Source organism: Fringilla coelebs (assembly GCF_963513975.1).
Source record: "Fringilla coelebs genome assembly, chromosome: 20".
NCBI lineage: Eukaryota > Metazoa > Chordata > Aves > Passeriformes > Fringillidae > Fringilla > Fringilla coelebs.
Window position 1 is genome coordinate 1,073,389 of NC_140046.1, and position 23,672 is coordinate 1,097,060.

Here is a 23,672-nt window from a genome sequence, read left to right on the forward strand (position 1 = left end):
AACAGCAGCAGGTGCAATGTGTAATTCTTGGTTCCAGTGAGGCCAAGACCTGTGAGAATGAAAAATAAAGATTGCTGAGCAAACATAACCCGGGAGCAGAGATAAGCAGCATGCAGGGTGAAGGGCAGCCTGGTCCTTATCTGCCTCCTGGCATTGCTCATCCTGGTGAGTTTTCCCCCTTGGAGGGAAGACAGACAGCAGGACAGAGGGCTCTGTGCTTAATGCAGTTTGGGTTTTTCAGTGCATCAGCGTCTTTGGGTCTCAGTCAAGATGGGTATCAGGAGACCTGCATTTCTGCACCCTCTCAGGCCATTGCTGACACTTTCTGCAAACCATTTTGACTAAAAAAGTTAAGAACAACTTAAGCAGAGACAGGTTTTCAGATGAATTTCAGGCATCATGTAAGGTTTTGCTGCACTATATTTTTTTACAATCTCCTGGAACATATTACAGTCCTTCAGAACCTCAGGGAGGTCCAGCTTGTGTTTTCAGCACCTTCCTGAACTCTTTCTCCCCAGCCAAGGCTGAGGGATTTTTCACAGACAGAGGCTGGATGTCTGTCTGTTGCCCAAGAGGACACTTGGGGTGACAGGTGGACCCTTTAGTGGCGCTGTGTGAGATGAGGAGAGCATGTAACTGCATTGTAAATCACTTAGCTAAAATAAATGATTTATAGAAAGCCAGAGTACAAGTCTAAGGAAGCACAGAAAAATTACTGGTGGGGGAAAAAAAATCCAAAAACTTCAAACAAACAAACAAAAAATCCCAAAGCCCTACCCCAGACAAGCAGTGGAGTCTTTAGAGGATGAAACCTTTTCTTTAAAGTCCTTCTCCCTTCCTGCAACACTTCCTGTAATTCAGTGTTAGAGGTTTTCATCATCCCTGAGTTTACAGCAGGGAATTGCAAGTCTGTAATTTCATCTCACAGCTTGCCCAGGCCATGTCCAGTGGGACATGGGACCCACCTGCCCCCAGTCCTGCAGCCTCAGAACAGCAGCTCAAGGTGTGATAATGCTGGGAAGTCAACCCCAGCACCACATCCTTGTGCAATAAGTGCAAAATTTTAGGTGTGGCTGCACAGATTAAATGGAGGTGGAATAAATCATGCAAATCCTAATGAAAGTTGAAAGCAATTTGGTTGCACTTCAATACGTTTCATCAGTCATCTCTCTTCTGAAGTGGAAATGCCGAGCCTGATGCGAATTAAAGTTTCTCCCTCCTCCCTCTCCCCTCTTTCCTGCAGCTTTTCAAAAGCCCTTTTGAAAACCTCTGAATACCTTTCTTGGCTGACCAGATTTTACCCTGCTCATACCTCTTTTAACCTAATTCTCAGCCAAGACAGTGACTCCAACTTTGGAGGAGTCATGGGCTTGGTTTGCATCCACACTTCCTCCCTTGGCCCTTCCTGGTCTCCCCACAGAAGGGAGACGAGGCACGGCCAGGGATCGATGTGGAGTGGGAGAGCTGCTGAGATATTTGGCTGTTTAGGGCCAGCATTTCACTGGTCACTTCTCTGCTTCAGGATCAGCTGTCAGCCAGGGCAGGGAGGGGGAAAGCAGGAGGTTTGCAGGAGGAGAGGCTGCCCCTGGCCAGAAGCAGGGAGTTCTGCTCCTGCCCTGTCCCCCTCCCTGGGGTGTGCAGTGTGTCTATTGCCAGCCGTGTTAAAGCTCAACTCTCCCTCTTTGTCTTGCAGGTAGAGGATGCCATGCTCATGTTTGACAAGACGACCAACAGGCATAGAGGTAAGAGGGGCTGGGAGCTCTGACCTCACAGGGTGTGGCAGCTTCTGCAGGGGGGATCAGAAACCAGATTCAGCGAGATCTGAATTTAGCCAGTGGCCAAATCCATGGTGCTAAATCCTCTGTCCTGCAGGTAGCAGAGGAGGGGTGGTTGGCATGGAATGCCCCATGCACGTGGATTTTCTTGTTAGGAGTAGCTTTCCTGGTCAGTCTAATGACCAAGTCAGGGATTGTAGTACCCTGGAAAGTTCAGCAGCAGCGAGCAAAAGCCTTGCTCAAGAAGATGAGCTCTTCCAGCCAGGGAGGCTGTGTGAGCAGCCAGTGCCCTTCCATTTGTAACAGGGACCTCTTCAAAGCTCTTGCTTAGGTTGAAAAGTTCAGCCCGTGACAACTTCCTTTTATGCCCAGGGAATTCTCCACCCTTCCCCATGAAATGCCCCTTGAAGGGCCATAAATGCTCCTCTCCATTCAGGATCCCAGCACGGTGTTTGTTGCATTTGAAAGCTGCCTGGTGTGGAGCTTTGCTGCTGGGCACCAGGGCCCCATGGCCCTGTGCTCTGGGGGCACTGGGGGGCTCAGGTCCCAGCTAGGCAGGCACTCAGCAGCTTTGGCCTCTGACACAGGTGGAGCTGAAGTGTCCCAAATCCTGTGAGCTCTGCTCCTGCCCACCAAGCTCCCTGTGGTCTCGGCTCCCTGTGCCTGCCCTGCCCAGGGTGGGCAGGAGGCTCTGCAGGGCCAGGAGAGCAGAGCAGGGCTGTGAGCCCTTCCTGTGCCTCCTGCAGGATGCCTGTGTGGTGTTGCCAAGGTGACCCCTGCTCTGTCCCTGCCTCTGTGCTGCTGTAAGCACTTCCCAGGCGGGAGGGCACAGCAAGTGTTGGTGTCTGTGCTCTGGGAGTGCTGAGCTCTGCTCTAGCAGCCCTGCTGCAGCCCTGCTTCAGCATTTCTGGGCTCTTTGGGGAGCCTGCAGGTTGGAGCCTGGGTAATGAGCCCCACAGGATGCATTCCTTGTGCAAAAACATCTTTCCACTGGCTTACCAGGAGTGAAGGTCTGCTGAAGATGAGGGCTGCAGTTCTGGGGGGCACCTTAGCTGCTGTGAAACCTTTTGGGTTTTTCACAAAGGGCTTTTTTCCCACTATGTGTGTTGAAGATGAGAGGCAACAGATAATCCTCTTTTTTTACCCCCTGGGAATTCTGTGAATTTATTGGCTAATTTTTTTAATAACTTGTTTTTCCTACATGCCAGCCATGACATTTTGCTCCACATTAGCATCCCAGTGTGAGCTCCTGGATGAGATCTAAGTGGGGAGGAACTAGAAGCACCTAAGGACCAAAAGCAGGATCCAAAAGCCCCTGGGGGGAGGTGATGTTACCCCACAACCTCCCCTGTGCCCCAGAGTCAGGCTGTGCACCCAGGTCTGTCCCTCTGGGGACGGGTTGGGCTGGAGTCCCTCTCCTGGTGAAGAAAGGAGTTCTGTGGCACTCAGGAGACTCAGCTCTGTTTGGGAGGCTGTGTGTATCCCAGGGAACAGGCTGACCCACTGCTGGGTGAAGGGCAATGCTGCTTGTTTGCTGGGATTAGCCAGAGTTCTGTGAGCAGGGAAGAGGGGCCACACCGCTGCCAAAGGACGGAGGGGGCTGAGCTCCGCGCCCTTACCCTGCCAGGCACGGGTGGGAGGGAAAATCAAGTACAAAAGGCAGAGTAAGAGTCCTCTTCATCTTCACACTCGAATTTATCCAGCCTTTTGTGGCATTTCTTCCTGCTCTGCACAGGTAGCAGGTGCTAATCAGCCTAATGAACTGGCTCAGGGCTGTGGTGATGAAGGGAGTTCTGCCGCCTCGAGCGCCGATAAAATCACCCCAGATTTTACAAATTGTGGCACTCTGATTGTGTTGGGAGCACGTTTAAAATGCAGTAGTGTGCAGCAACAGTGTTAATGGCAATTCTGAAAACCACTTGTGGGTTGCAATCTGTATCTTCAAATTAGCCAGGGGAAGGAGGAAAGGCAGATAAAATATCCGCTGTGGTTTGCTGCCGTCGGTCTGTGCCTGGAGTAATCATCGGGGCACGGGAAGGGAGAAGGACTGAAATTCACTCCCTACTGCTAGAAGGAGAGATAAATTTCCTTGCAAGAAAATTGAGAGGGTTTGTTGACATAATTCTGGCACGTGTGTGTGTGTTTGGGGAGTGTGTAACTCACCTGCACCAGCGCTGCTCGGTGGAAATGCAGGGATTGAGCCAGGCAGAGGAAGAGGGGTTTTCAAAACTGCTCACCCTGGCTGGAAAACCCCACCCAAAATTAAACTTCATGCCTGGCATGGACCACTTTGTGCCTGTGGTGCACTTGATCTTGGGGGTCTTTTCCAGCCTTAATGATTCTATAACCTTAGAAATGCCATCAGGCCAGTCATGCTGTGTCTCTGCCAGGGGTATTTTAATGTCCAGCTATTCCTGGATGTTCTCTAAGGAAAATGAGACTCAGCTCTTGCATTTCATGCTGATCTGTTTAGCCATATTAAAGGCAGGCTGCAAAATCTGTGTTGAATTGGAGTGGTTATGTTTTGGTGTGTTGTAGGCAAGACAATCCCTAGAATCACTGGGATGTCTCCTTCCAGGGGTTCTTCTGGCGTGACAGTGGGCACACAAAAAAACAGCACTTGATAAACAAATACCCCTGGGGCAGCTTATTTAGATGCCTTCTTTTATTGGAAAGAAAGTGTTGGTCATCCTCTACTTCTGTACTATATTCCTGCAGTCTTCTAAAAACCACATACAAAAGTTCTCCCAACGTTCTGGCAGATCACTTCTGTCACTTTTCTTCACTGCTTAAAATTTCATAGAGCTGAAAATTACTGGGTCAATCTTGAAAGGATTCAGTAATTGGAAAGAAAGGGGAAAAAAAGAGGGTGGTGTTATTTTGTTACCCTTGCAAAGTGCAGATAAAATCTGGAGTTCAGCATTAGTTATTGATCTTTGGGGGTGGAGGGAGCCTGGCAGGATGATGATGTCCTTCTAACTTCATTATGGAGAGGAGCTCCAGGAAGCATTTCAATGTGCTGGGCTGGGGGCCGTGCCCTTGGGCTGGGAGAGGGTTTGCTGTTCCCAGCAGAGCTGAGCAAAAGCACCAGCACCAGGAGGAGCAGGGAGGGAGGCACAGGTAGAGTGGGCTGTCCTGGGCTATCCCAGCATGAGGTGAGCCAGGAGAAGGGGTCCAGTGATTCCTCACCTCAGTGGGATGCCCTTGGTGGCAGCCCAGGGCGATCCCTGCCCAGCCTGTGCTCGTTCGTGGGCACCTGCAGCCTTCAGGAGCTGTCCAGGACCCTCAGCACAGCAGCCCCGTGGCTTGGACTCGCCAAAAGCCCAAGATTTGGAGTGAGTGGCCCCCCCAAGCTGTAATTGCAGGTGCTGAGTGTAATACTATATGTTTTTCAAAGCCATCCAGCCCCCAGAGTTATTTTCACATCAATTAACCCTCTTGCACAGTTAAGGATGGCAGTGGAGAGAGGAGGGAAGTGACAACGTGTGATTTGGGCTCCTTTAATCTTAAAACTAAACAAAATGAATGCGAGGCAGGCTGTCTGCAGGGTACAGACAGCGTCCTGGGTGTTGGGTTCAGACATCCCCAGGGAGGGAGGCTGCCTGCTCCGCGCTCTGCGGGCGCTCACTCGGGTCCTGCAGCCTTTGAGATTCTCTGTTCCCTGTGCTTGTGAGGCAGGGGCTGGCTGGCACCTGGCTGTGTCTGGGGCTGGAGGGTGGGTGAGCATCCCTTGGGCTCCCAGGCCCTTGCAGAGGGGCCCCAGGACACTGCTGGTACCCTCGTGTGGTGTGCCCAAGGGTGGGGGTTTATCTGAACCCCCAGAACTCAGGCTGAAAGGTTGGTGCCCCCCGTGCCACCAAAACCACACCCCAGAGCACTGGGGCTCTCCCAGCCTTGCAGGGGCTCTGCTCTCGGGGAGGAAGGGGAGGGTTGGGCTCCAGGGCTGTGCCGTGTCCATCCAGCAGATTTCAGGGCAGGGATGTCGTTGTCCAGGTGGAGGCACTTGGAATAATGGTTGTGTTTCTTGGGAGAGTCAGGAGTGATGCTGTCAGGGAGATATTGGCTGTGCCTTGGCACAGGAGGAGGCTTTTCTGAGGAGAAAAATAGCCTTTTGTGTTCTGTCCAGCTGCCAAAACCTCCGTTCTGGAGCTGATCTCTGAAGTTATAATTGACATTTTTATAGATGAGATATAAATATAATTAAGTCACTGCAATTATTTGTTTATCGCCATCTCCCTCAAGTCAAGCAAGGTCATGTGCATTTAAAAATACATCCCCAGGCAGTTTTGAGAAAAGAGTAGTTAAAATATATAGAAATAATTGCCTAATTTGGTCATTTTGAGTGTAGCTTTTCTTGGCAGCAGCCTGGCTGTAGCACGGAGCATCCTTAGAAGTGCTTGGAGGGAGCCTTCCCTCCGCTCCCAGGCTGTGCTCTTGGAGGACAGGGCTGAGGGAGAGCTGTTCCTGCAGCTCTGCCCCACAGCTCTGGGGAGAGCATCCACAGGCAGGGCGGTGATGCTTTTCCAAAGCATCAGTGCTGTAAGGGCTTTGGATGAGCGTGTGCCACAAGGATAAATGAGGCAGGGTTACTGTTACTGCTCCCCGAGGTGAGCCGGGCTGGTGCTCCCCTGACAGCCGGATCACTTCTCAAACGGGGCTCCAGGGAGTGCCAGGGCTGCGCTGGGCTCCAGCGCTCCCTCCCCTGAAATCCATCCTGGGCACTGGGGCGGCAGCAGAGTTTAACCCTTGTGACACAGCTGAGGAGTGCTGATCTCCTCCAGGGGATCAGGGAAGCAGTAGCTACACACAGGGGGTTTGGAGAGATTTTTAAGCAAATATTTGCTTCTAAACTTCACGTGAGGGCTGCAGAGATTCATTAGTTAATATTATTTACCGTTTACACACCTATCAGTGAACACCATCAGTCACACCTGTCTGTTTGGATTGCAGCAGTGACATGTGCCGTGTTAATATTTTATATGTGTGTGTTTTTAATATTACATCCAGCTTATAAATATTCATTTCTTAAACACATTAACGGCTGCACGGCTGCAGAGCAGCACTGACATCTCTGCTCCGTGTCACCAGTTCTCCTCTAGCTGGGGATCCAGAGTGGGAGCTGGGATGGCAGCAGCATGAGGAGAGCTGCTCTGCTTCCAGGGCTGGGGCCACTTCCCAATATTCCCGTTTGGCAGCAGTTTGTCCCCCTTAGGCTGTCATCAGGGCTGGGGGCTCTGAGTGTCCCCCTGGGGCAGCGCCGTGCCCGTGGCTCACCCGGCTCTCAGGGTTAACAAACACAAAGCAAAAAGGAAAAACTGCCAATTCTTGGATCCATCTCCCCTGTCTTTTCATTTCCTGGCTGTGCCTGTGGGTGCTGTGTAGGGGCACCTGAGGTGAAGTGTGAAAATCCCCAGAGCCAGGCCAGTGTGAGTGAGAGTGAGCCCCACGCCCCAGCTCAGAGCAGCACCAGGCTCCTGGCCACGCTCCTCCCGCAGAGTGTGGAACCTCTGGGGTGGTCACAGCCATCCTGCCCCCCGAGGCTGGCAGGGATTGCCCAGCTCTGTCCTGTCTGTCAGACCTTACTGCTTAATTTTGTACCCGTCATGAGAATTCATCCAGAGGAGGGGACGAGCGAGCAGCTCCCCTGGAAGAGATGGCTGTGGATGCTTCCTCTGAAGGAGGGGAGAGGCTCCACTTGCAGCAGCGCTCAGGAAAGTCTGGTCTCTTCAGGAAACATAACGTGAGGGTTGTGCAAATATTTCTGAAGTTTCCTGGATGATGATCATGGTTCTGTCACTCTTGCAGGGGGTGAGCTTGTGTTAGAGACGCCACGTCGTGTGCCCAGCTGAGGCTGCCTTGAGGAGTGAGGTCATTCAGTACGAGCTCAGTTTGCCTTCTCACTGTCACTGTCACTGCCAGCTTGAGTGACAGAGAAATTAGCACAAATCCTGGTGATCTCTGAGCAGAAAGAAACCCTAAAAGCCACGACTAAGTTCTTGTTTATGAATCTACCCAACCCCTTTTGCTTCCTGAATGCAGGAGCCAAGTGATTAGCAGGGGGCACTCTGAGCCTTGTGGGACTGTTTGGAAATGTTAATTGAGGAAAGGCCAGAAACGGGAGGAGAACAAAATGCAACATTTCCATAGACAGGCAGTGTGCATACAACAGGCAGAATTAAAATCAGCCTGGTGACCTTGAGAGAAGAGGCAGCTCTCACAGCGTGCCCAAAAATGTGCTATGGAAACAGGGAAAGATGCTGCCTCTCTCCTCCCTGGTGTGTTGGCTCCTTCTCCTGTGGGTCACAGGGAGCAGACTGGGCAGGTCCTCTCCAGCCTGCACAGGGGGTGCTTTTGTTCTTCACACACCTGTGCTTTCTGTTGGTTGGGTTTGGTAATGAATCTTTTGGGGTTTTTGTAGGGCAGGTGAGGAGGATGCTGCAGAAAAGGGGCTGGTTTGTCACCCCACAGCGAGTCTTCTCTGTCAGCTGTGCCCAGTGCTGCTGAAGCCTTGAATTGTACAAGGTCATTGCCATATGTAAAAGCCTCCTGGTGATCTGTTTAAACAGATAACACATCCCCTATCCCAAAATCTTGAGATTCAGCAGAAACAGAGGTTACACAGACAATGCTGGTAACGAAGCTTTTGCCCCTGAGCCTCCGTCAGAGCAGGCTCCACCACTTGCTCTCCTCATCCTCACATCCCTGGTGTGGTTCTGTTTCTGGACACTGAAGTGTTGGGAGTGTGGGGGGATGCTGATCCAAGCTGTGGGTGTGCCTGGGCAGGTACCTGAGCACGTGCTCAAGAGGGTGCTGCGGCTGCCAGGGTTGTTTGTGCAGGGCAGAAGCTCCAAGTGACTCTGCTGCCAAAGGAGGACCTGTCAGGGGGGTGGAAATGGAAGATTTCTTTAATTAGTTTGATTAAATGTCCTGGCATGGGGTGATTTTTGCTTATCCTGTATGTTTTTTGTATATATAAGCTGAAGTAAGAACATCTGGCACTTTTTTCACTGGATCCGATAGAATAAGTTGAGAAACTGCTTCTTTCAGAAAACTGCAGGTTGGCACATTTGGGTTGTGGGTTTTATCTTTTTAATTTATTGAGTGTTTTCTGGACCAGAAAACTACCTTCAGCCAGAGTAGTAATTCACAGATTGCTCCCCATTTTCAAACACCTTTCTGGTTCTGAGAGCTTGCCGAGTTCTCCGCTGTGGGGGGAGATCAGGAGTGAGCAGATCCAGTGCCACTGACCCCCCTCAGCCCTCCTGGCTGGCTCCCAACCCCTGTGGAGGGGTTTGGGAATGGAGCCCCCTGTTATCCCAGGGAATCCCAGGTCAGGTGTGGGAATGGGAGCGCTGGGTGTGGATGCAGGCTGGCTCTGTGGCTCACGCTTTGACCACAGAACCGTCTCTTCATATTGACTCTCACCGGGACCGTTGCCAACCCCAGGGTAAGGCAGGTGGGGGTTGAGGGGTGACTTCAGTCACAGCCATGCCCTGGGGATGAAATCTTCCTCCTTGCCCCTTGCAGGAGTCACACATGAACACACGTGTGCTCCACACGTGTCCGCAGAGCACTGGAAATTAGGGCAGGATCCGTAGGGAGCAGCCTGGCAGGAGAATTTGCTTCCTTGTGGCAACAAATATTCCCCTGTCAGCTCACGGGGAGCTCAGATGAGCTAAAATCGCTGTAAGTCTTGGTGGGGGCTTGGCTTTTGCCATTTCTGTTCGTGTTCTAGCAGCTCTGTTCCTCCTCACCCTAAACCCAAACTGATAAAGAGGTGAAAATATTTGCTTTTGTGCTGCCTGGATGCAATTGCAGGAAAACAAAAAAGTCAGATTACGGAAGCGTGGGATTTGTTTCCCACTCCCCCACTCCTGGTGGTATCCCATGGGCTTTCCCCTGGCCCTTTGGCCTGGTTCTGCTCCTTCCCTGGCAGGGCAGGAGCACAGAGCCTGCTCCATCCCTGCCCCTGTGGCTCAGGAGGGTTTGGGAGCAGCAGGAGGGTGTGGGAGCTGGAGAGGGGCTGCAAACCTGCCCGGGGAAGGAGCAGCTGCAGAGGGAAGATGGGAGCAGCTGTGGGTATGAAATTAGTCATTCTATGAAGAAATGGATTTGATAAATAATAAAACAGTGGTATTAACAACAGATGCTTTCCAGGTCAGATGACTTTGATAAAAGCACCCAACAGCCGTGGGTAATGGTATGAAAAATATGTATCTATATTTATAGATCTATTTATATGAAAAGGCATATAAATAAGTGTGTGTGTATATGCTCTCTGTAAATGTACCTGACATTTTATTTCTGGTTTAAAATGACAGTGGAAGTGTTGCTGCTCCCGTTCTTCACAGGCTTTTGAGACTTGTCAAGAAAAACCTGAAATTTGATCAATTCCCCAAACCCAGAGCTCCCTCCCCTCCTCTCCACAGCACAGGCTCCATTTGTTTTTATATTCATACCTTTTCATTTTGATAACTGTTTTGATTTGTAAAATACTATGCCTTATACAATGTTTCCTTTATGATGATGTAGTGTGCTCTTCTTATCTTTCACCTTAAATCTTTGATAAGAGCATTTTAAAAATGAAATTGCTACCTGGCACCATTACACACTCCTGGCTGCCTGCCAGCAAAGAGGGAGCTGCTGGAGGAGAGGAGAGGAGAAGAGAGGCTCTGGGGAGGCTTCCCGAGGAGTGCAGGAGCTGGGCTGGGATGGAGGAGGCTGAGGAAGGGGAGGAAGCACGGCAGGACTGACCCCTGCCCACCACGGCTCTGCAGGGTGGAGCTGCTGCCAGGGTCAGTGCCAGCAGGCTGGGGCATTGCCCTCATCCCTTCTGAGTTCTGCCCTGCTCAGTGACTGTCCTCACTGGGAGCCTGCAGGGGTCATTCATTTTCCCCTCGAGGCTGTCAGGCTGAACTTTGGCTGTGGGATGTTTCGGTAGGGTGGCCCTGCCCTGCTGGAGTTCCCTGCACGTCCAGGTAGCTGAGATGGTTTTGGATAACTGCTGGTGGTGCCACGGAGTGTGATTTATCAGGGGGGACATCAGCAGTGGCAATATCAGTAAATAGAACTGTCTGACGTGGCAGGTAATTTTTATTTTAACGTGGTGGATTTAATGAACTCTGGTTGTTATAATTCATGCAGTGGTGGAATGCATCCATCCCCCTCCTGATGACATTGCTGCTGCTCTGCCCTTGGTTAGTGCCATTCTTATGGCAGGAGAACTCTCTCCCTTGCCCTCCCAAAGTGCCAGGGCTTGGCTGATAAATTGTTAACATTTAACATTCAATACTATTAGCAATAAACGTAGCTGAAAACTTCCCCAAGTCGTTCAGGCATTATAAATTATTATTATTATTCTTTATGGGATCTCTTGGGAGGTGTGTGCAGAGGCTGGGGGGTGTTCCCCAGGTGCTGGGCACGTGGCTGTGGCCAGTCCTGCCCTGACACCTGTGTGGGGTTGGAGAGCACTGAGGTCAGAGCCCCCACATCTGCTGGCAGGTGATTGAATAGCATTTGTGTCCAGCCTAACCCAATCTATCTCACCTCGCTGAGAAGAAAAAAAAAATAATCCTGCATCAAAATTACTGCTTTTGGAACTGTCTTGTCTCTTTTGAGTAGGAACTGGAGACAACTAGACAAGCTTCAATGGGAGCGAATAAAGAAACGTTACTTTGTGAACACAATCTTCTGGTACCAGTCACTTCTCAACAGCCATTCAATCAAAATGCTAATGGCAAAGGCAACAAGGGAGCGAGGTTATTGTAATCCTAATTGATAGGCTGCAGGGATGGGGTTTGATAAGTGCTGTTGAAGAGATGTTTTTGAAATATGATTCCCTTTAATTACAATGATACTAATAAAAACTGAACAAATGATTTAATGATAGTTTTCTAGGTAACAGCCCAAAGATTTTTGTTCCGGTTATTTTGGAAGTTTTTTTTTTTCTTTTTTGAACCAGAAATTATGGAAATCACCTTAAAAATAAAGCCATAGTGGCAGGTAGTGACTTTATCTCGACTTGCGTGGCTACTTTGCATCAGAATTAATACTGTCACATCTGAAGCTCTTGAATAAGAAATCCAGTCATTTATTTATACAATAGACTTTGCTGAAAGCCCACAGTCGAAGCCACATTGCATGTAGGAATGCATTTAATATCTAATGCTTATAATAATTAGGATCAATTATGCCAGCAAGGATTTGAAAATACATTTGGAGGGAGGGGCTGCAGGGCGTTCAGGGGGTTTTACAGCAGGGGTTGGGTGGTGTGAATGGAGATCATTGGCATTCAGAAGCAGAAAGCTCCAAACTTTCCCAGGGCAGCAGCATTTTCCATGTCCCCTGCCGGGTGGGAGAGCTGTGCCAGTGCTCCATGTTCTGTGACTTGCATCTTGCCTCTGGAAACGGGAGCACAAACAGGAAGGGGAGATCTGACACTGACAGGCAGCCTCTGTCTCAGCTAATTTTTGATGATTTAATTGATAGCAAAACAAACAATTTTTCGGGGGGTGCGTGTTTTGCTGTTGTTGGCGTGGGTAGGGGCTCCTGGGACGGGGAGGATGCTCTCTGCTGCCTTTCAATTTGTCAAGCTCTCTCTCAAAGATCTGCCAGAGAAGAAAGGGTAATTAATAGGCTTGAAGTCATTTCCGATGTGTCAGTATTTCTGCCTTGCTTCCAAGTGATAATGTTCGCTGGCTCGAGGCCCCCGGGGAGCCTTCCATCTTATTAACTTGTCTAGGAGAAACAGTGAGTGGGGACAGCTTGGGCCAGTGGGTGACATGAAATAAGGATTTGTGCTGCAGCGAGCTGTAAACACGGGGGCCAGTTGAGTAAAAAGTAGAAAGGAAGAAAAAATAAAGGAAGGGAAATATATTAAAAAGGCCACTGGTCACAAGTGCAGCTGATGGAGGGGGGATGTGCTTTATTTAGGGCAGCCTGTCCTCAGTGCATAGAGCTGGAGCTGATATTGTGCTGTGTCACCCATGGCCAACTTCAGCAGGACCAAAACTGGGTCCTGGTTCTGTCTGGGTCCCTCTGAGTCCCCTGTGGTCCAGCATGTGGCCTCTGCTGCTGGAAAACCTTGTGTCAGATGGGCTGTGGGAATGTTTTAACCAGAGGGGAGCATGGAAACCTGGGGCTGTCCCATGCCTTGGCTCCATCCTGCCCAGCTGCTGGTCCTGCACGGCCTGGGCACTCAGAGCCACCAGTGGCTTTGGGGTGCTCTGGCTGAGGTGCTGGAGGGGGACCTGTGTGAGAGCAGCCCACGGGCTGGCTCTGTGTGCCCACAGCTCTGCTCTTTGCCAGGGCTGTTGGCAGCTCCGCGGCGTTTCTCAATCGCGTTTGGGAACCTCGGTGTCAGCCTGGGGACACTGGCGGGGAGCGAGGGCGCCTTCATCCTCAGGGGAGCCTCAGGGACTGGGTAATCCTGATCCCCTGCAGGGGCTGGGGCACTCTGCACCTGCACAGCGCCCCAGTGGAGCTGTGCTGCAGCGATGGTCCCTGGTGCCACCCTGGGAGGGAGCAGTGCTGTGCCTCGGGTCAGAGTGCCAGAGCAGGGAAAGACCCCCTGCATGTTCATGTAGCTCAAAACCTGCTCTAGGAGCTCCTCGAGCTGTCCCTGACCTGGGGAAGTGTGCTGGTGTCTGGGGAGGGGGCTGCAGGAGGGGCTCAGAGCCCTCAGTGGGACACTGCCCTTCAGCCCAGCCCAGCCCAGCCCAGCCCTGCTCAGCCCAGCCCAGCCCAGCCCAGCCCAGCCCTGCTGAGGAGCTCTGACCTTCCTGGCTCGTGTGCCCTTACATCAGGGGGTGCTGCATCCACAGCCTCACCTTCTGTGCTGTTCTTGGCTCAGTTTTATGTTCCCCTCCGCTGCACAAGTGTGAGAGTGGCTTCAGGAGCCGTTCAGGGGACCCAGTGGGGACAGTGCTGGTCCCCGTGGACGAGCTGTTCCTTGGGGCTGTTCTCTGAGATGGTTTGAAGTGCAAACCTTGGTGTTTTGGGTCACTGGGAAGGAACAGGATGTCTTTCACGTATTGACAGGTTTTTGTTCCTTCGCTGTTCTCTCCTGATCTCTCTGCTGTTTGTCAAGCTCGCCTCTCCTGTTCCTGAGAAGTTTTTATTGCTGAACATCTCTGCCTGCCTCTTGGCAAAGTGTGAGGTGGCCACAGTGAGGAAAGCAGGGATGCCACCTCAAAGCTCTTGAGTGATTAAGGCTCTTAACTGGCAAGTTCTCTTCCACTGCAGAGCATGTCTCTGCCCAATGGAGTTCCCCTTGCAAGCACTTATTAGGGAAGCTCTGGTATAATCTAATTAAAATTTGGTTTAGTATTCTGTGAAAATGAAAACTGAATCCTCCCTGCTTGAAAGAATGACCGTGCATGTATTAGTCTTCTGTTTTGTTGTTGTTGTTGGCTTACTCAAATATTAACACTGCCTGCACGCTCAAAATGATGGTTTGTGTCCATTAGCAGGGCTTAATTCCCAAATTTAATGATGAGTGATACACAGGAGTTGGTGAAAGCTGCTTGCTGGATATTTTTTATTATGCTTTTTATGCTAATGTTCCTTCCTGGAGGTAAATAAGAGGAGGGATTGCTGGGCAATATTATTACTGTGAAATTAAAATAAAGTCTCATTATTTGAGGATGGAATTTAGTGGCTGAAGGTTTACTCTTCATCTGCAGCTTCATTCTGAATTCTTCCAGCTAATTACCTGCTGATTAGTTGAGGACAGGCATTGCTCACCTTGGCCTTGAGCATCAGGTTATCTCCTGGGCAGGGTGTTGGGGTTGGATGTATTTGGTGCATGTGAAGAAGGTACTGACCTCCAAAAAATAGGCAGCAGTAACTTCCCTGCATTTTCTGGTGAGACTTAACTCTTCTTTAGGGAAAATTTTTTTGGGAGGAAAAAAAAATATTGAATTTAAAGCTGGATTTTAGTTAAAAAACACCCAAGCCTTCTATTGTTGCGTTGGAGATGGGAAAATTACCAGAAAGTCAGAAAACCTCAACTATCTGAATGTTTTCTTCCCTTTCCCCACCTGTCTTTCTGAACTTGATTTTAAAGGTGGAAATATCTCTGTTGCTGATCTGTTGAAGGTTCCCATCAGTGGCCAGCAGAAAGGCTGCTCTGTGTGTGTCTGCTGTGGGCAGAAGATAACTTTAAAAAGCACAGCGTTTATCTGGAGAGAGCAGGGAGGGAGGCAGCAGCCACGGGATGGATCACCCAAAACTTCCTCAGCACAGGGAGCAGGGATGGGAGGATCTGCCAGGAAAATGTGCTGGGAAAACCACCTCAGAGCAGATGTGGGGATTGCAAAGTCTCTGGGTGATATCCAAGGCACTTTCCCAGCTCGGGTAGGGCAGGCAAGGCCAGCACACGCCTTCCCCCAGACCCTGCTCCCTCCTCTGGGAGGACAGGGCACCATGAGGCTGTGCCAGGCTGGAGGGGCTGTGGCCACTGCTCTGCTGTGGTGGCAGCTCGAGGAGCAAGGGCTGTGTGCAGTGTTGGGAAGGAGAGCCCTTGTTCTTGAGAGTTTGAAGGGAAGGTGCTCGAAGGCACGGCGAGGCTCGGCAGGGAGAGCAGCCTGGCTGCCCCCGGGGTCGGTGTGGCAGCCACGGGGTTGTGGTGCGTGCACAGATCCAGGCACAGAGAGCCCACAAACCCGGGCTCAGTGTGTTCCTGCCACTGGGGTTCGGGCCATGGAGCCCCAGGTGTGCCCAGCCCTGCTGGTGCTCTGCCCACAGGTGGGCACCGAGCCTGGGGCTGACCAGCCTGGCTGGGCTGGGTGAGTGTGGAAATCATCCAACAGCAGCTGCTTGCACACTGATTTCCTGGCTCACACAGCTGACCACAGATGGTTTTGGCACTTCCACGAGCGTGCCCAGCCGGAGCAGTGGCCGTGCAGGCACCTCGGGGGCCGCATCATTTCCAGTGCCTCGGCACTGCGGGGATGGGAATAATGCAGTGCAGCCCCCCAGAGCTGCAAATCTCCCATCCTGGGATGGAGGGGTGGTGGCAGGCAGGTGTCAGCCCCACCAGTGCCATCGTGAAGCAGATCAAGACATGAAGTCTTTAAAGGCATGTGTTGGATGTGTCATATCACAAGGGCTTTGTGTGCCTGCTGATAAGGATCAGCCACACGTTATCTGTGCTTCCTCGCTGTACATTTCTTACAAGCTGATAAACTTTGAGCTGGATGGGAACCAAGTGTGCCACGTCTGGAGTGGGGCTGGAATAGCTGCCCAGGGGCTGATAAGGGGGTGATAACAGGACCCGCTGTTCCAGGGCATTCTCAGCCCCTCTGCTCCAGCTCCTCTGTCCAGGGCTGGTGGGCTCCAGGCGCTGCAGTGATCCTGCCAGCCCAGCCCTGCTCCACAGCCAGGTAGCCACTGTGGCCAGCAGAAGCAGGTAAATACCAGAGAGGGTCAGTGTTTCAGGAGTGGGATGCCTCGCTTCGCTTGGCATTTCAATCTCTTCCAGCACCAGGTTGGAATAAGCACTTTTTTAATGTGTGGCGATTTATTTTGTTCAAAACCAAAGCATTATTCATAATTATGCAGTTTTATGAGAGTATCCATAGCAGTGTTCTTCCTGTGGTTGGCTGTGGGAGCTGGAATAATATTTGAGCAAGAGCCCTGGGGAAAGGACGCGCTCACATTCGGCACGGGGCTCAGCCTATTGAGCTGGTGTATAATTACCTCTATTCAGCACCACTGCTCCAGTTATCAGCCAGCGTCAGGGGGAAGGCCAGAGCCTCAGAATGACACAGATTGTTAGAGAACATCAAACTTTTTTAATACAGTTAATGATCCTCAGCTATAAATAGCCTGTTCCCGGTGACTGGCGCTGAGGGTTTGTGCTGAGCTGCACGGCGCTGTAGTTTGTTGGGGTTTCTTTTCTCCTTCCACAGATACTGTAGGTCCTTCCACCCAAATGCTTTGCAAACAGGGGAAATAGACCCTTTCTGGGTTGGGACGTGAAGGTCCTGCCCAGCAGGAATATGGGGCGGGAGTCTGGCAGCTTTGTCCTCTGGTCCTTTTGACTCTTGCCCCCCAGAATGGGGATGGCTCCTCTGGGGCTCCCCCCTCTCCCATGCCACTGAGTAACCTTCTGGGAATGGCCAGGCCTTATTTCACGGTGAGACAAGCAGCTTTCTTGTATGCTGTGCCCCAAAATTTCCTTTGTCCTCTCTGCAGTTAAATACGACTGTAGGTTCGTGGAGGAGAGTTTGGAGATGGGGCTCACTGACTTTGGTGGCAGCTGCAGCCCAAGAGCTCGAAACAAGAGGGGCTTGGTCCAAAGGAGCCCTTGTCCTGGCAGTGCCCTGCTCTGACCCAGTAAATCCTGAGCAAGTGTAAATCTGCTGGGGGAGTTGTCTGCAGGAAGCCTGGCCAGAGCGTTTCTCTGTGCTCAGGCTGCATCACGAGCAGTCCCTACTCCCTGGGAGTGCACAGATCCCTGTAGGTTGCTTTACCCTTTACAGAGTGGGATTTGAACCAGCCAGGAAGTCTGAGAGCGGCACTTGAGAGCTCGGAGCGCGCAGGCACGCTGAGCCTGTGGCTGGAGGCAGCGTGTGAGGCTGGGATGGGGCCCCAGGCTCTAGAGGGTTTCTGGTCAGCAGCACTGCTCACTGTCCCAGCAGAATAATGCCAAACCCCCCAAAACCCTGACCTGCCTCCTGAGCTGGAGCGCAGCGAAGGAGCGGCCGCGTTTCCCGCTGCCCCGAGCCGCGGTGAGATCTGCCACAGCTTTGTTCTGCAGAGCCTGCAGGGACCAGGGAAAAGGTCATCTCACACACACTGCTCCTCCACAGAGAGCTCTTTGTCTGCTCTGAAAGCGGGCAGGCAAAGGGGATTCTCGTGGAATGCCTCCCCCACCCCGCCCCCCGTGTTCCCAGCTCGGGTCAGGAGCCAGTCCGTGCTCATCCGCGGGCTTTGGCTGCTTTTTGGGGTCTGGGCTTGCTCTGGCACCTGGGGACGAGCCCAGGCACGGAGCTGGAGGGCTGGGCACTGTGAGAACACCCCGGGGAAGGCTCAGGGTGTGTAATTAGTTCCCCGTTTCCCCTGCTGTGACTGCTGCTCCTGGCGCTTTTGTTTTTAAGGATAAAGATTTCAGCGTTTTCCCCGATGGTTTGAACAAAGGTTGAGCGCGGGGGGAAATCCATAAAACAATGTCACCAAAACACAGGGAGGAGAGGGAAGCTTTAATAAAGCTTTGCTGGGCCTGTGCACCTGGGATTGTGGCTGGGATGGATTCGAGCAGGAAGGAGGCACTGGAGAAGGTCACCTCCGAAGGCGGCAGATGACAGAGCAGCGTGGCTGCGCTTCGGGGGGAGCTCTGGCAGGAGCCCATCCATCCGTGGGGCTTTGTCCACCCCATCCTGCAGCCTGTGATCCCCTGGCGTCCTGGGGCTGGGCACAGCTGAGGAAGGTGCTTGTGCTTGGGTGGGACGGGGACGGATGGAGGGGAGACAATTTCAGAGGAGCCCTTCACAGCAGGGAGGGCTGTAGCTGTCGCAGGCAGGCAGAAGACAAGTGATAACAAATCATGGATTTGGGATGGCTCAGCAGAGAAAGTCCCTCTCTTCTTACCTCATCTGTCTGTGCATGGTCTTGAAAAGTGGCTGCAGAGGAAGGGAAGCACCTGCTGTACCTGAGGAGCATCGGGAAGCCTATTTCAGATGTGATACTTTAAAATTTAGGTGTCATTATTAGCAAAGGGCTCTGGGTTTTGTGCTTGTCTTAGTCTTGTTTTCCTTCTCCTTTCCCAGCAGATCCCTTTTACAGAGCTACTCTGCTCTGTGTGGTCCCTATTAAAAGTTTCCTTTCCCAGGGTGATTCTTCTCCTTTGTTGCATCTGGTTCTCGAACACTTTATACTATCAAACAGCAAAACTGCTTTTATTGATGCAGCAAAGAACAATGGGATTTCTCCAACAGTGCTCCCAAAATACACTTGTGGCTTTTTTTTTTCTTTTTTTTTTTTTCTTTTTTTTTTTTTTTTTTATTGCTGGCTTCCAGCAGTGGAAAAAATGATTAAGATCTGTTAGGTTTACTCTGGTCACTTCAATGGGAGGTTGGTAATATCCACAAAGGGCTCCATAAATGGATGATGTCCTGTGCTCTGGCAGGGCTGAGCTGCTGCCCTGACAGGCACTGGGAGAGCAGAACCCTCCTCAGTTCTGTCAGGCTGGGCAGAGCTGTGGTGCTGGGCTCGTGGGGTGCCAGGGGGGTGATGGGCAGGTTGGGCAGGGGCTGCTCACAGAGGGGCTGTGCCTGCTGGCCCCAGCCCTGCACAGGGGTCACCTCCTCAGCACAGCACAGCACAGACAGGGAGCCGCTCCCCAGAACGTCTCAGGGCTGGATTCAGGTTTTCTGTGTGAACAGGTGTCAGGATATGTGTGTCTGCCATATAAAACACAATTATGCCGTGTTTAAAATTTGATGTATGCATTTTAACGGCCTCTGTCAGCCTTTGCCCCTGGACATGTGTACAGTCTGATCACTCCTGACTGTCTGGAGCTATTCCTGCAGAAGCAAGTCTGTTTGCCCTGTTTCAGGGGAGGAGTGTGCAGCTTGGGATGGATGCTGGGGCCAGGAGCATCTCTGGTGTTCGTGAGGAGCCGCTGTGACAGCTGGAGGCAGCGCATGGGGGTCTGAGCAGCCTGCTCTAGTGAAGGTGTCCTGCCCTTGGCAGGAGACTGCAATGGGACAGGCTTCAAGGTCCCTGCCAACCCAACCCAATCACAAAATCTGTGATTCTGCATTACCTCACTTCACCTGTGCTCCTGGACAAAAATCAGACTTCAAGCTTACATTAAAAGGTGTTTTCCCCAGCTCATGTACTTCTATCAGAGCTTTCCTGGGAACACACACCCGAGCAGTTTGAAGTTTTTTCTTGTTCTCAGCCCATGCTCAGGGGGAGAGCTGGGTCAGCATTTGCAGGGATGTTTGAAGCTCTATCCCACACCCTCAGTGGTGGTGGGAGCTGGTTTCCAGGAATAGCTGAGCAAATCCTTTGCTCTTTACATCTGTATCCAGAGGAACGAGTCGTGTGTGCATTCAAAGCATCTGTCCTGGCCAGGCTCTCTCCCTCCCAGCAGTCTGCATTGTTTGCTTAGGCAAATGCTGATACAGTGCATGAGCAGCAGGGATGGAGCCCTGGCCAAGGATATTAATAATGTCCAGGAATGTTGTGTGCTGCTGAAGTTTTAGCCCAGAGGGTCATACTGCACAGCTCAAAGGGATTAGCTTAACCTGAGGCTAAGCTGCTCATTTTTGCTGGTATTTCCCTTGACCCTAGTCAATTATTTCAATTCCTTGAATAGTTTTTTGTTGTTTGGTGCCTGGTTTGTTGTTCCTTTGCATTGTGCTATATGGAGCCAGCTGGGCAGCAGGGCGTCCGTGCTGTCCTTCCCAGGCAGGGCTGGCAGTGCCTCGGGATGCAGCCCAGGGAGGCTGGGATCCATGCAGGCTGCAGAGCTGCAGGAAAGCGTGTCAGAGGGTTGTGGGTGCAGCAGCAGCAGCTGGGGAGGGATGCCAATCCAGCAGCTGAAGCACTAAAGTGAGGAAGAGCACTGCTGAGGATGGGGGGCTTGCTGCAGGCCATGGGGGTACACCTGCAGGATGTGCCCCCTCGTTCACCGGAGTGAATTTGGGCTGGTGCCTGCCCACAGCGGGGCCAGGCTGTGGCAGTGTCACACTGGGGCACCAGGGGGAGGGGGTGCCCTGCTGGGGGGAGCCCAGGCTGGGTGCTCTGCCTGGGGACTGCAGTGACAGCTGCCAGCAGCTCCTGCGCGTGGCCCTTACCTGCCCATTCATCTTCTGTGCTGGAGTGTTAATGAGGGAAGGACACCTGCCTGCTCCCAGCAAAGTGCCCTTCACTCTGCCTTCCATGCTCTGCAGCTTGCAGGGAGGGCTCTGTAACCTCTGCTGGCAGCCAGGGAGCCCAGGGCTGTGTGTGTTCTGGGGGGGCTCTGTGCCCCCAGCCCCGAGCTGCCTCTGCTGCAGGATCCAGGTGGGCAGGAGTCACCTTGAGCGAGCTGCTGGAAACATTTCCCCCTGCAAAGTCACTTCTGGAGATGCATCATTTCTCTGGGGCACCCCTGGCAGCTGCTGCACCCCGGAATCCATGGTGGGGGGGTTAAATTTCAGCAGCACAGACAAGGGGAAGGTTCTGGGCTTGGCGGGTGCTTGGAGAGGAGCAGGAGCAGTGGCAGGTTTTGGCCTCCTTCCTCCACCACTGAGCTGCCTCGTGCTTCTCCTCCACTTGCTGAAATCAAGCAGAATTTTTAAAAATTAATTTTTTAATTAAAATCTGTCTTTTAATTCCCTTTTCAGTTTGGGGGAAGTGGTCGGCTCCAGGGACACAGGCTCAGGAGGTGAAGCATGGCCCTGTCACCAGCCAGGGGACACTGATTCCTGGTGCCTTTTGGTGCCTTAGAGCCTGAAACTGGCCCATTGCTGAGATGTGGCAGAGGTGGGCCTGGATGGGGGCAGGCTGGGGGTCTGCCCCTCGCAGCCTCCCCATATCAGGCACCCACAAATGCCCCATTGCGGGTGGGCACATGTTGTCCCCCCTCTTTGTCACAGAAAAGACAGCTTTGGGCTCTTGGTTGCAGAAGAGACAGCTCTGGGAAAGAATACTTGCACTTTTTTTAATAACCTATTTCTATAATTGAAGGATTTCAGATTTCTTTTGTAAGAGCAAGCGCCTGCTTAAACATGGAGACAAATACAACCAATAATATGTACTTGAAATTTAATGCAGGCTAATTCATTTTGGCACAGTCCCAGATATGCTGATTAAATGGCCTGTGAAGTGCTACAATATCTTGATAATGTACATTCCACATTTGATTATATAATCAATTATGTTGCACCTAATAACATTTAAAATTAGTGGAAAAGCTGTGAGCAGATTGTATCAGGTGCAGAGTGGGTCTTGGGCAGCTTTAAAAAAACTTCTGCCAGAAGGAGCAGGCGTAGATGGATCTTCAAAAACTGTTCTTCAGGAAGCCAGAGACTTGATAAAATTTCTGTTAATTTAGTGACTTGATTTAGAATAAAATAAGCTGTCTGCTGCTCTCTTGGTTTGCTGCTGGGAAAGGGAGTCATATTTTCCATCTCGAGATGGCTTTGCACCACGTGTTCAGAGCAGCCCCAGTGATGTTGGCAGCATGATGTGGTCAGACCCCGAGCTCAGCTCTGCCTGTGGGGCTTTTCCTGCACCCAGCAGTGGGAACCAGAGCTCCCCTTCACTGGCTCTTCCCTGCCTGGGGAGCCTGAGTGTTCATTGCTGGGGACAGCCAGCTCCTCCCGCACTGTGACATTTTGCTGTGCTGCTGATTCCAGCTGTGGGCACTCCCTGCTGCAGAGGGACTCCCCAGCTGGGTGATCACTGTGATGGGCAGCCCCGAGCTGGTGCCTGGGAGCAGCCAGGATCATTTGGCAGATGATTTTCTTTTTTCCTTTTGGGGAAAGTGAGTGCTTTCTGGGTGACTGGCAATGGCAGGTTAGGGGGAATTTGGCCTGGGTTTTATGGCCCTCCAGTAGGAGAGGGTTGATGGGAAACAAATGCATTATGGCCCCAGACAAGCTGTTGCTCCATTTTTTGTTCTGTTTAAAGCAGCACTATCAACCAGTTGGAATATAGGCTTGGAGTATCGCAGGGAGTAATCTAATTAGTATGAAGTCAATTCACTAGTTCCTTTTGTATCTCGTGATTAAATAAGTGGGAAAATGGCTTGAAAATTAGGTGCTAGAACAACCCAATTACATTTCTGTAGCTTTTTGTATTCAATTTCATAAACAATTTTGCTCTTCGCTGGTTAATCAGTGAATGCCTTTTTCCAGTTTGAAAAGCACTTTTGAAATTATAATGCAATTAAATTGTGTGTGGATGTTCTGGCATAGCGAGCGTGAGGGCTGGGGGCCTGGCAGCCAGCCACGCTCTACCTTGACAGTAATGAGTTCCTGAGCTGGCAGCTTGCTGGTGTCATTCATAACATTGTCCAGGCTGGGATGCTGGGGAGGCTCTGCTCCCTCCCCGGGCTCCTGGGCAGAGGCTCAGTGAGCGCATCCCGCGTGCCAGCAGCGCCCAGTGGAGCTCATCACAGAGCCTCAGAGCAGCTGCCTGTGTGCTTTGGGCTTCTTCCCTTTTTTCCCCCCTCTTTTTTATTCTCTTCCTTGTATGAGCCTTTGCAAGACTGGAGCTTGGAGAGGGATGTGAGGGATTAGGTGTTGTTTTCCTGGGGGGTGTGACAGGGACAGGTGGGAGAACACCTCAGTATCCTGTGAGCAGAGAATCTCAGGATGGTTTGGGGTGGAAGGGACCTCAAAGCTCACCCAGTGAGAGTTTTTCAGTGCTTGCTGTTTGTGCAGTTACTGTCTCATGCCCAGCCTGCTCGTGGTCAGTTCAGGCTCCTGGGGAAGGGTGACCAAGCCTGCCTGATCCCGGGATTTACGGCCGGGCAGCACAAGGGGAGAGGCAGAAAGCTGTGTTAAGAGAAGAAGAAATAGTGCTGGAAATAATGACTTGCTTGGCAGGTTTTAACAAGTTCAGTAATGGTATTAGGTGCCCTTGGCTCAAGATAGTAACCTCCTCTTAAATGATCATTACCTGGCTAATAAAGAGCTCGGAGCGGGTCATTACAGCTTAATTTAGACGTAGCATCCTGTTTGGTTTGCACAGCGTGGCCATCTCTCAAGTTGTTGAATCTATTGCCTGGATACGAGGTTGGGATGGGGAATTGCTCGGGTTTGCACACGGGGGCTCTCCCCCAGCCATCCCAGGTGTGCCTTCCCACTCTCACCTGGGATAGAGGAGCTGGTCTCAGCTCTGAGTGAGCACAGCCAGGCAGGAGGATGTGCAGGAGTGGGGGTCCAGCCTCGTGCC

At 51.6% G+C, this 23,672-nt stretch overlaps 1 protein-coding gene across 7 annotated transcripts in view; it reads left to right on the forward strand.

Moving 5' to 3' along the window:
* MSI2 (musashi RNA binding protein 2) overlaps positions 1-23,672 on the forward strand; it is a 199,929-nt gene that overhangs the window by 118,070 nt on the left and 58,187 nt on the right. For all 7 annotated transcript variants that reach the window (XM_084219019.1, XM_084219020.1, XM_084219021.1 and 4 more), the window contains exon 7: positions 1,694-1,742. In XM_084219019.1, the coding sequence (XP_084075145.1) occupies positions 1,694-1,742 (49 nt within the window). The remainder of the gene's footprint in view (positions 1-1,693; positions 1,743-23,672) is intronic.